Raw genomic sequence first — 12701 nt, 5'->3', positions numbered from 1 at the left:
AGAAAAATGGGTTTTGAGTAGCTGAGTTGCCATCTTGAACTTGGATGAATTTGAGCCGAATGCAGTCGAAAAGAAATGGGTTCGCCAACTTGGGTGTAAGATAGTCGCCATAACAATTGTTTCACACTCAAGTGCTTCATTAAAGTACTTCTCAACACTAGTCAGCATGGCAAGGTACATTGGATATAATGTGTCAGTGTGGTTGCTCTTTGAATTCTTCTTCTTAAGCTTCTTCTGAAGCTGATAATACTTTCGAAGTACCATGCATCCAGTTGGTCCATCACCTTCCATATCTTTAGTTAGGTCAGCATAAACCTAAAGGAAATATATCAGTATGGGTACAGATTGATTGAAAATTTGTAAAACTACTCACTTTGAGCTCAACATTAAGGGCTCGAACAAGCTTCCAATCATCTTGACTGAAAGTGATTTTCTTGAAGATATCACGCTGATGGTTCAAGATAGGGTCATGAATAGAGCTTTTGTGACTCCCATTAGCGGTGGTATTGGTACACTGACTGTCCTGGGGGCGAGGTGCCTCTGATTGATCTTGCTTTAAAATTTCGTCAATCACCTACAACAAAAGGGGTCTATAATCAACCAAGGTGGGATATATTCAAAAGGAACAAAATAAGCTTACATCACGAGCCTCCCATGCACGCTGATGACTCTCCCACTTGATATTCCAACAAATACCGTAAGCAGCCAGTAGATCACGGACAGTCAATTTCATTACCTTGGCAATTGATCGGAAGTATAGACAATTAGCTGCAGATCCTGTTATCTTGCGAAGTACAAAATCAAGCTAAGATCAAAGAGTGCGTAGATAAGCTTTAGAACCTGATCAGATTTTGTGAATTCAAGAAAATTCTTACCTTCTTCAAGACACCATTCATCTCTGTGCACACGCTTGATCAGAAATAGTTAATTCATCTGCTTGAGCTTTTGCTTTCATTCTAGCATCTCGTCTTGAATCTCGCCAAGCCTGAATATCAGGGATATTTGCATTGTTTTCAGAATCCTCTTCGGCATTGGCATTGGAATGAGAATCTTCTGGAGGGATCAATTCATTGTCATTCTCGGATAGACAGCCGTAATTTTCAAGCTCTAATTCAGGTTGATCGGCAATGTTGTTGAAAAAGGAAGGGTCAAGAGTTCCATTTAGCTCAAGCTCATCATGCTCAAGTTCAAGTTCAGTCGGATCTGGGTCAAGTTCAGTCGGATCTGGGTCAAGTTCAGTCAGATCTGCTGGAATTACAGGTGGGTTAGACTTGGCAGCTATGATTTCGTCCTCTGATTCCTCTGGAATGGTCTGTAAGTGATTGTCGAGTGGAAATTGTCCTCGGGCAAGATCTTGAACGCTTTTTCCAGTCCGACCTTGAATGCCAAGAGCTGCGAGGCCATTATTGACAACAAGTGCAAGTTTGTGCGCGAAGCACCGGACATGCATAGTGTTGGGATTCCAGGAATAATTCTTGTTTTCGCTCTCAGCAATTGATTCCAGAGATTTCTGCATTGCAGCTGCCATTGCATTGTTGTTAGACCCAGAATCAGTGGTCTGAGAAAGCATGTAGAAACAGTAACACATATATAATCAGATTTGGTAAAGGATTTAAAAAGACCTGGGGAAGAGAATTAATGTGGAAGACTTATCTGTGAATATAGGCCATTCTTCTGCAAAAAGTTAACCATTGGAGCAGAGAGCCATTCCCCTTTGTGATACCACGATATGAGCTTGAGACCAAGATGATGGGAGATATAAGTAAAATCCTCGCCAATGTATGAGACCAAATACCCCAGGAATGCGTATCAATTCCCTTTTGTGGTCCAGGCATCATGTTGCAGGTTAAACATGCTCGTGTTGTTCTGGTATGTGAAAGGGAGGAATGTTTGAGATTTTTGGCTGGAAATCAGAAAACACAGTAAACATACCTTTAATTGCCCAATAACTTTCTCACTGAGCACCAAGTATAGCCGATGGGCTTGAAGGGCTGCCCATTGTCGACCATAGAGATGAGCACTTGGATTTGAGTATCGGAACGAGGCTCAAAGTTCAGGATCTTCTATCCTTGACCAAGGTAATGCTCTTCGAAGCATCCAAAGTAGCACCATTTGATTCAATACTTGATTGTTGAATTTTGATCGACATTTTATCGCAGCTAAAGATGCTTCTGATATTGGTAAAAATCCACTATTGGTAGCATTCTTGATTTCACGAAGTTTGGCCACAGTGGAAGGAAGAGATAGGCCAGAATCTATTGCCTCCTTGCGTTTATTACATGATGAATTACCCGACTTTGAACTCTGCTTTGATCCATCACGATGGGCCAGAAGATTCGAGTTTGATGAGACTGCACCCCGCACATCCTGATTGCACCATTTACAATGGTATAAAGTTGGTTCTGCATCTGGAGGCTATTTATTTCAGAGGTTGAGGTGATCAGCACGAGTTAGTAAGGCAAAGGTTGTATAGAAGATATGGCTCACATCCTCCTTTGGATGGATAGGCCCCTCAAAATAGTCCAAGATTGGTTCAGTCGCAAGTACTGTTGATTTTGACCTTCGTGGAGCATGTGATCAACAGTTTTCTGCTCCAGAATCTTGGGCCAAGTTGATCACTGTTTCATCAAGCTATTATTGAACTGTTCAGTATGAGTAACAAATTATAGTTGCGATAAAAGAGCCTACCTCAAGAGCTGTAGTTTGCGCAGGAGCTTGTCCAACAGTCTTCTTCTTACTTTGACCATTTTTCTTCGCTGCAGATTTCGCTGTCTTCTTTGGAGTTGATCTTGACTTTTTTGTCCTCTTTGCAGAAGGCTCAGCCGCAGAGGAGCAGTCTGACTGGGCAACTGATGACGCTCTCTTGCTTTGACAAAGTGGCACAGGTGGTGGATTATTCTCCAAACCCATATCTGTCTCTGGCAGATCTGACGCTTCGGTAGTCTCGCTGACATCCCTGGTATGGTTCGGCTGCCTCAATGGCCTCTGTGAAGTTCGGAGAGGGATCCCCGCGCGAGAAGCGGCAGATGGTCCCGATTGAGATTGTGATTGGTGTTGCTGTGACATTGGGAGGTGTCTGATAAGATCGAATATTGTTATTGATTCGAGTTGACCAATGCTGACAAATGATCATTGACAACACCAGTTTGTATAATCAAAATTTCACAAAGGTTTTGCTCTTGCACCAGTCAAGAAGCTGAAAACCTTTGCTTGCAGATAAGAGGAAGTTGGGCCGGATTGAAGCTTGAGTGTGTCAGGTGAGGAGCTGGTTGTTTAACTTGAATTAATCGAGCTGCAAATTGGATTGAGGAATTGACATCAATACAGAACATCAGTGAAATGATTGGAATTGAATGTTATTTCATAATAATAAGAGATCTTACAATATTTGAATGCTTAAACAGACTGCCGATCGATGTAGATTGAGGGTGTTTAGGTTGTTGTTTTATAAGTTTAAGTTTTCTAGTATCAACAGCCACTTTTTGTTGTTTAAGTACCTTGAAGTGCGACTTGAGTGGATGGAGTTGTGGGATCTTGTTAAGGTTGAATAAGTGAGATGTGACGATAGACTTGTTGTTGCTGATGTTGTTGATAGTCGAGCTGGATCAATCGGTTGTGAGTGAGATATGAATCAGGTGTTGTTGACCGGCGACCTGATAAGTTAGATTCTTCCAATATCGGGAGTATAGGCAATACTCCCAAAGTATAGATTTAAAATCCGTTACTATACTGGCTACACATGTAGTATAGTACAAAGGACCAATACTATACTCATAGCCAGTATAGTACCACAACCCGTTACTATACCCATCTATACCGATACGGGTATAGTATAGTTGCACTCTTGGTACCATGCCAATGGAAAGAATCAATCAAAGACTGCTAGACATTTTGCCTCACTCTATCTGCACCTCAAACTCACACAACTGCTCATCAGGTCTTGGATCAAACAAGAACTTGCAATTCGCAAAAAGTTTACTACATCAGTAGACTAGCAAGTGTCATGCGGACAAAAGATGCCACATTTCTTGAAGTTGATGAACTTCTTGTTACATACATTCAGAATGCAAATCAAAACAGCCTTTCATTATCTGGGGACAAAATCAAGGAACAATGGCGGGAATTTTCCTGACTCCAAGGTATACCAAGCAACTCCTGGCTGAATCTCAGTGGGAGTTGGCTTGACTGTTACAACAGGCAAAACAACTTATGTAAATACAAAAAAACATGGTGAAGCTGCTTCAGCTTCTCAGGAGAAAGTTGAGAGTGAAGGTGAATGTATACATGTGATCACTTCTGGCTACAACCCAGCCAATATATTCAATATGGATGAGACTGGTCTATTTTATGTGTAACTTTTTATTTCTTTCACACAATTGTTTATCATTGTTTTTATTTCATTCTTATTGATATTAACTGACAATTCCATAATTCAGACTACCATCTGACCAAGGCCTTGCACAACAAGGAGGTCATGGGGTCAAAGCTTCAAAGGACACAGTCTTCTTGACTTGTAATCCAAATGGATCCAATTGCCTTGGAACTGTGGTCTGTTTTATTGGTCAATACAAAATTCCACACTGCTTTGATAAACTCACACCTCAAGCGTTAAAAATTAAATACTATGTAAGCAAGAATGTGTGGATGGACACAAAGATCTTTTGACAATGGATCAGATCTTGGGATCATCAACTTGGAAATAAATGGCATTGCATATTTCTACTTATTGATAAATTCTCTGGTCATTCAGTGCCTGAGGGGTTTCTGAAGAACATCCAAATGGAATTCTTCAAGCCCAATCTCACTGCACATGTCCACCCATTGGACACAGGTAGCATCACTGCTTTCAAAGCTCAATATTGACAACAATTCCTTTCCTGTTCACTCCAAAGATTCAAGGATCATGTGGAAATGTCTAAACTTGACACCTTTGATATCTTAACCGCTGCGTGCATGGCTAGCTTACATGGTGGAGATGGGATTGCACGCATGTGTATTGTATGCCTTCTTTCATTGTATTGGAATCTAACTTGTATTTGGAATATACATACCTCCAATCAAGATGCGACTCTCCAAGCAATTATTCCAAATGTTGATCTTGAGGAGTAAGCACTCAAGAATGCAGGAATTTTTGGTTCAACTGACAGAATGTCAATTACTGAGCTTTTGAATCTGCGAGGCGAGAATCCAGAACCTGTTTCAGCAATAGCCGGGGAATAGTTTGAGGCAAAGAATCAATTAGACGTCGAGGTTGCCAAACACTTCAAAACCCTCTATGTACAGTCGTTCTCAGAAATGTTGGAAAAATGCAAAATCTCGAGCTGAGCTCGGGGTCCGTGCGCTGAGCAGTGACACGCAGATACAAACACTGACAAAAACTTTGATTTTGACAGGTATCTCAAGATGAAAATTTGTTTACTTTCCATCATACCTCGATGACCACACACCCACCTTGCCAATGGCCAGGCTAACGGACCAATCTCTTCAGAAAAACGGTGAAAACGTATGATTTCATGGTTAAGGGATTGTAACACGAGTTGAGGATCAGAGGAAGGATGGCATGGAGAGGACACAAGGGAGTTGAGGTCGGTGAAAGGGACACTGATCTCCACTCGACAGCTGCCATGACTTTTCCGTGACACATGTCATGAAAAAGTCACCTCCTCGGGACCACGACCTCAGCTTGAGATGTTGGATTTTTCCAACATTTCTGAGAACAACTGTATAGCCATTTTTCTATAGGGTATTACATCTCATGAATGTATGTCTATAGAGAGGTTCCCCAACAAAGACATAACCCCTCTGTAGCCATACATTTCCCTTTCCACCGAGGGGTATGGCTTTAGAGGGGTTTGACTGTAGTTGAGTTTGGAGTTTTGCGGGCAACTTTGGACGAGCTTTTAAAAAAGGGTCAATAGATTTTTACACACCACGATTTACACTCCTTTTGGAGTGTAAATGTGATTGTGTGCAAAAATGCATGTCACACCCGGTGAAACGCAATTTTACACATCAACCCGCCCAAAATTCAGTGTGTAAAATCCTAACGTGTAAAACGCGGAGTGTAAAACTGCACGTTCCCGGCCCCGAAGTAGAATTTTACACCCGACTTTTTACATACCTCATTGTAGGTAAAAAAATGAGGGTGTAAAACTCTGTACCGGGGCCAAAACCCCAATTTTACATTCCAGGGTTCTCACACTCCTAGTTGGATGTAAACCCTCGGAGTGTTTTTTTCCGAGTGGCCCCCACCTATGTGTACTTTTGCACCCTATGGATTTTCAAACATTTACATTCCGATTCGGCAACGGCGGTCACGGCATAACCGAAGGTTTCAATCACCTACCTGCAGGCTCCATGTAGGCCTTCATCGGCCAACCAACTATCCTCAACCAAACCCTCAAGCGCGATGATACCTCGATATCATCGCCCAGTTCCTTTCTAACCACCAGTCAACATACCACCACACGCAAACCTTACGGCAAACCCTACCTCCCTACCGACAAATGCCCTTGCCCACGTCCACCAACAACGTCACTCACGAACGTCGATTACACCCTTCCGTCTGATAACCAACCTACGAGCTCATCTATAAGACCAGCTCACCATCTCGCGATTCTTGATGGCCTCCTTTCTTTCCGTTCTTACCCACCAGTCACTCTCAGAAGGCTCAATTGGCTTGACAGCTCTCGCCGAACGCACAATGTCCCTGGTCATCCTGCGTACGGCCCCTGGCCTTCACGAAGGCTCACCCCAACCAATTACCCCTTTCGACATGGCCAGATTCATGTTATCGTCTCTTGCTGTTCCTCCTCAATCGTATGACCCTGACAGTAGACCCATCTCGGTGTTCAACTGCCATCAAGTTCTTCAATTGTTCCGTTCTTATCAATTTTCAAAATTATCTCATTTTGATCAATTATATCCCTTAGACCAGTTCTTATCGTTCTACTATCTCTACCACTACCTCACCTTTTCATCATCTGAATCTTTTTCGGAAACTCAAGTCATCATGTCTGATATTCCAAGCCCGCGTTCTGTCACCCCTGAACCAGATGAGGTGATACCTCTCCCAACTCAAAGCGATGCTCAGACGACTACGTCGGTCACACATGTTTCCGAAACTCCTCCACCCAGCCCTACGAAATTGAAGCGACGTCCTCCCAAGAAAACTGGCAAGAAGTTCAAGTTACTGGTTCCAGCGTCGGGTGAACTGGTCACTTACATTGATCACGGAACCACTCGGGATCCTCAAGGCTATCCTCTTTACCCAAATGGCGACACGGTCTTCGTTCGAGAGCCTCATGTCAACATCACCAATTTTGGGCATGTCGCCTACACTCACACGCAAAAGACAAAAGGCATCAAGGATGGTCCTTGGAAAACCATTTGGTATGCCTGCCTTGGCGTCCTCCGCTGTGACGACGACTTTTGTGCGTACGCGGCGCCTCCACCAACAGCTGAAGGGAAGGCCGCCGAATACATCAAAGAGTTTGTATTTCGTTTCAAGTTTCAGCATTTTGTTTCAAGATTCTTCTCTCTCTTGAAACGGCACTGACCTTTTTCTTTGTCTTCTCACCGATACCTAGGAATCCTGTGTGCCCAGCAGTCGAGTGCAGCGGGACTCATATTTGGACTCAATGTCCAGGCACGATCTGCCGAATCGACATTCAGAAGGACACTGGGTGGGGTGTCCTTTGTCATTCTGGATTCCACGCGCACCCCTGGCCTGCCTCGAAGAAGGCCAACCCCTTGGCGATGCTCGACCTCACTCAAGAGGTGGTCAAGAACCCGAAGGCGGGGCCTTTGGTTCTGAAAGTAAGTGCCCCCACTTTTTCGAGCGACCTTTACCTCGATCTAGAGACTGACCTGCTTGATGTTTGGTTCAGGTTGGGCAGGCTGGCGCCGGCCAGACCATTACCCCTCCGGTCGTCGATATTCATCCAGCCTTCGCTAACGGCGGCCGTTTAGCATACTTACGTCGAAAGGTTTTGGTCGAAAAAGGTCTCATCCCGGAAAAGGAAAGTAAAGGCGGCGGGGACCGGCTAATTATGGACCTAATGCATTGGGGCAAGTAAGTACCCGAAACTCCTCACTTGCCTCATGCATGCACCATGCTGACGTGACTGATTCGTTGTTTGAAATCAGTCACGGTCTCCGGCTCATATCAACCTCCCTTCTTGGCTCAAACGTCCACATAACCTTCCAGACCAATTGGATGGCTGAACAACTCGTTTGACGGGACGCCTCCGGGAAGGTGTATGCGGGTGGTCTCCTGTCTGATGTTACTTATCGATTCTTTCATCATGGTTATCTGCTTACGACTTCCATGTATAGCGAGATCCTCCACCGGTGGATTCCAATCCAACTGACGTGGATGTGGGGCCTCGAGGAAAGCCACTACCGAGCTCACTTCTTGACTCTCTTGCAACAAATTCAAGCCGCCGACCTTACTTACCACGAGCGCGATCTACTGGTCCAACAGGTAGTTGACTTTTCCACTGCCCAAAAGAAAGGATTTGTCTCGGCCTACATGGACATATTTCAAGAACACGACCCTGCGAAAGCTCTGAGCAAACTCAAAGGCTGCCACGAGCACTACCGCCAGTCAATCACTCGCATCAAGAAGAATCACAATGTGGTGGACGCGAGTCGTGTGGTGAGTAGTTGAGGCTTCATGATCATCCACAGCCTCAGCCTTCATGAAGCCTTACGGGGGTCTGCGTCTGCGTAGGGCGAGTTCGAACGCCTGGCTCTCGATCTTCTCGAACCGAATCAACCTGGCAACCTCACCCTCATTGAGAAGTTTGGCCAAATCGCACGACTGTTTCCTAAAGCGAAGCCTTGGATCGATTGGTGGAACACGGCTGATATTCACAGCATGTTGTTCTGCGCTTGAGACCGTCTCCCCATGGATGATCCTCCTCTACCTGACGATGACGACACGCAAGATTATCCGGACACTACGAACGGACAAGAGTCCATGCATCGACAGTATTACATATTAACGTAAGATTGAACTTTGCGGAATCCTGCCTACCCATCTATACTAACGCAAAGCCCCTCAATGTTACAGATCCGGTCACTGTACCATCATCCAGGGATTCATCCAATTGCTACTTTTCGCCGAATCCCTCAAAAGGGACTTCAACAACGTTCTTCGAGGCATCTCTGTCAAGTATGGTAACAGCTGGGAATCGGTGGTCGAAACAATGGGATGGTCAAAAGAACGGACTCGTTGCCGGCCAGAGGTGAACGACGGTCGTCCTCCTGATACCACAGATGCTTTGATTCGCCCTAAGAAACTTGGTCGCCCCGCTGGATCAACAAACGTAAACCGGGATCCACATTCGTCTTACCAGTCTTACTCGGCCGGGACGGAACCTGGAAAGCTCAATCGATGTTGGGAAACATCCACCTTGGAGGCATTGTATCCCACCTTCTCGCCTCTGTGGATTGTGGGGTCCAAGGGCAAGGGTAAGGACATCGCTTCCAAATTAATCCAACATTACTCGTCTAGACTTTCAGCCGAGTTGCATAGCTCCGTGCACATCAAGTCCGTTCTTACTCGTGGCCTCAAATCAGTTCAAAGTGCCGTTCAGAACATTTCGCCTGACTCCTTTGTAACCGACTTGTTCTGTTCGGCCGACTTGTTCATGGAGTATCTCCTCATGGCGAAACGCAACCGTCCTACCTCTGCCGGACGCCAATTTGCTTACAAATTTGTAAGAGACTACCAATGTTCCGCTTTCGCCTTGCACGAAGAGAACGAGACCGCTGTTAGAACCACGGTGTCAATCACCAATAATCTGTTTCATGACGCTAACCTGCGATACGACCAAGTGGCCCAGCTGATCACGCTTTGGAGCACCGAAGGACTCTTCGGCAAGAACCTCCGATGCTGCACCACGTGCCGCACAGACCATACTCAACATTCGACGTCGGCTGAAGCGAATGACGGGACTGACGAGTTAACCATGGGCGAAACGGACGACATACCTCGCTTGTACGAACGGTGCCGTCTCGATTTTACAGAACAGCCGATGAATGTGTACTTCCATCTTCGAGGTGTGGCTGGCCTCACCGAAGACGATCGTATCAGCTTCATGGGGGAAATGAATTGGCCTGAGAGTTTGGTTCTCAATGGTGTCTCGTACGAAATCGTGTCAAGGGGTTTCTGGGGGTACCACCATTACTGGAGCAAGGTGGTGAGGCATGTGGATGGTGTCCGGGGAGTTTGGTTCTTCGACGATCGCAAAGACGACGGCCGTGCTCAGCTTCTCGGTCGAGAACTCTCGTTAATTGCGGGGCCACAACCTTCAACGAGTTGGCTTATATATTCTCGCAAACCTATGCCAAGCGAACAGAAGATCATTGACCTTGGCATAGCCAAGATCAGCTCGAAGAATCCTGATGCCCAGGGGGATTTACCTTTCCTTTCGCGACAGGAGTTGGAAGACGTCGAGGACATCGAAGAAGACTTACCAGCCCTATTTGAACCGCCCTTGATTGAACCGCCCTTGCGTACGGTGACCAGCGGGAAGGTCCAAAGTCAGCCCCCGGTGAATGCTGCCAAGCTTGCCTTTACATCAGCAGGTGAGTTTGAATAGAATCTGTTCGATTTATGAGACAATGAAACTCACATATTGTTCGCATGGTCCAGCATCTCCAGCTGTTGATGAACTGGAGCCATTCAAACTAAGTCAACCCGTGGGCTCTCATGCGGGTTTGCAAATTGATAAAGCGAAAGAGGCATTCAAGCGCGCTGAGAAGTGTAAGCTTTTTCTCAATTCTACATTAGTTGATTGATATCATATTGATATCTTGGCCTTGTTTCTCAGGTCCTTTGTCTTCAGCTCCTCCCACAGTGATGAGACGCGAGGAGGAGGAGGGGGAGGATAGCACGGTGCCCGCCTCCCAGCCCGAATTGACGAAAGGCTGCGTGAAGGGACCGTTGAGTGTCCGCCTGCGTTTGAACAAGCGCCAGAAATCACAGTCTCCGTCTCCTCCAAAGGCGAAGGCAAAGAAGAAGGCCGCGAAAGGTAAGAGGGGTTTGGACGTGGTCAAGGAAGAAGATGTTGTGGAGGAGGGGGAGAAGGTCCAGGTCGTCCCTAAGGCAACTAAAGGGAGAAAGAAAAAATGAAACAAGATCATGTAATATTTGTTATAATCTTTGTTATGTTTCTTACTCATTATACTTATACTTATCCTTATACATGTTTGGATGAACAAATTTCTTCCTGATGACAATGAATGTGAAGGTAAGCACAGGAGTCGGTTTTTTTTTTCCTCTCAATGTGTTTCTTTGGTTTTGGATGGCGGGCTGGATGTAAAGCACATTGGCCAATTAAGTGGTGGACTTTGAGAATAGCTTATGCTATTGAGAGAAACTTTCTGAGCCACACAATGAGCAGGTTGAGATAGGGCACATGGGCGCCTAGCGCCGCGTGTACCATACGTCTTTTGGTGCCATACGTCATTTGGCTTTTCATTTGAATTTTCTCTAAGTTGAAAAAATTTTGACACTTGGAAGCGTGTAAAATTGCATGTTCAGGGTATACTTTTCGATTTTTGCACTGCGGACAATTTGACTCCTTATGGTGTGTAAGGTCCTGGAGTGCAAAAATGGAGGTTCCCCGGTCTAAATTCATTTTTACACCCTCAATTTTTTACCTACGATAAGGTATGTAAAATATGAAGTGTAAAATTCTACTTCGGGGCGGGTACAGTACATTTTTACACTCGTAGCTTTGCACATTATCCTTTTGCACACTAGAATTTGGGCGACTTCGTGTGTAAAATTACATATGACCCATGGTGACATGCATTTTTACACTCGAACGTTTTTATTACTTTTGCTAAAAAGGAAGCCCGGGTTGAAATAAAATAAAAACAAATGTAGCCCAGAATTTCGCCGCAGTCACTGCGGTGGGTGTGGAAGCTGAGCATCCGCAGTCCAGATGATCCTCTTGGGTGGGTTACTACTGTCCACATATTCACGAATCCATCCTACCTAATCTTTTTCAGCACTCTTGAAATATGAAATCAAAGCACCAGCACGTCAACCCAATCTTTCTTGATTATTCTTCCCCATCCAATCCATTGGTCAATGAAGGTGTCAATGTTGATTCCCCGGAATCTGATACTGCTCAGGTGATGTTTTCAAGCTATTCACCTATTGTGTATATTATCCAATATACTCACCTTTGTCTATTCCACATCTTACAGAGCCCTCAACCAAGTATCAACAATGAACAAGACAATCAAGACGACACCGAATATACCTTCAACTTTGACTGTGAATTTTGGGTTCCTTGCAAGACGGTCAAGTCAGGGTTTTCACAGATCTCTTGCTCTGACTGTGTGGTTCCTTGGAGGGCGGATCAATTTGATTTGGAGAAACTCAAAGCAAAGTGTGCTGAATTTGCCAAGGACGATAAGCAGTCACTTGAAAGATTGATCAAGCTTTCATCAAACAGCAAGAAGAATCCTGGTGTGTGGACTTGGTATATCAAATCACATCCTGATTTCCCAAAGACTTTGAAGGCTCGAAAGCAGTTAAGCGAAGCCAAGGTCCAACAATGGGTTGAAGAAGGCAATGCTGTGTTTCCCGGTTGGGAGTCTAGGATCACCTATGTTGCACCTCATCCAAACAAGGTCAAAGCTCAAGCTGAAAAGTGAGTCCGTCCCATCTGATCAAG

At 45.0% G+C, this 12701-nt stretch overlaps 1 protein-coding gene across 1 annotated transcript; it reads left to right on the top strand.

The window, feature by feature from the left end:
• Window positions 1-6622: 6622 nt before the first annotated feature.
• On the top strand, window positions 6623-11143 carry MELLADRAFT_93462 (uncharacterized protein; the record flags this gene model as incomplete). The annotated part of the gene is made up of 12 exons (XM_007406190.1): window positions 6623-7491; window positions 7590-7818; window positions 7890-8074; window positions 8338-8659; window positions 8735-8883; window positions 8952-9009; window positions 9061-9251; window positions 9363-9477; window positions 9558-9725; window positions 9891-10596; window positions 10664-10774; window positions 10842-11143. The coding sequence occupies 12 exons, from the start codon at window positions 6623-6625 to the stop codon at window positions 11141-11143; spliced, it is 3405 nt and encodes a 1134-aa protein (XP_007406252.1).
• Window positions 11144-12701: the final 1558 nt, after the last annotated feature.

Source organism: Melampsora larici-populina (assembly GCF_000204055.1).
Source record: "Melampsora larici-populina 98AG31 unplaced genomic scaffold MELLAscaffold_5, whole genome shotgun sequence".
Lineage (NCBI taxonomy): Eukaryota > Fungi > Basidiomycota > Pucciniomycetes > Pucciniales > Melampsoraceae > Melampsora > Melampsora laricis-populina.
Note: the sequence above shows the minus strand (reverse complement) of the source record. Positions and strands in the feature narration are given on the sequence as shown.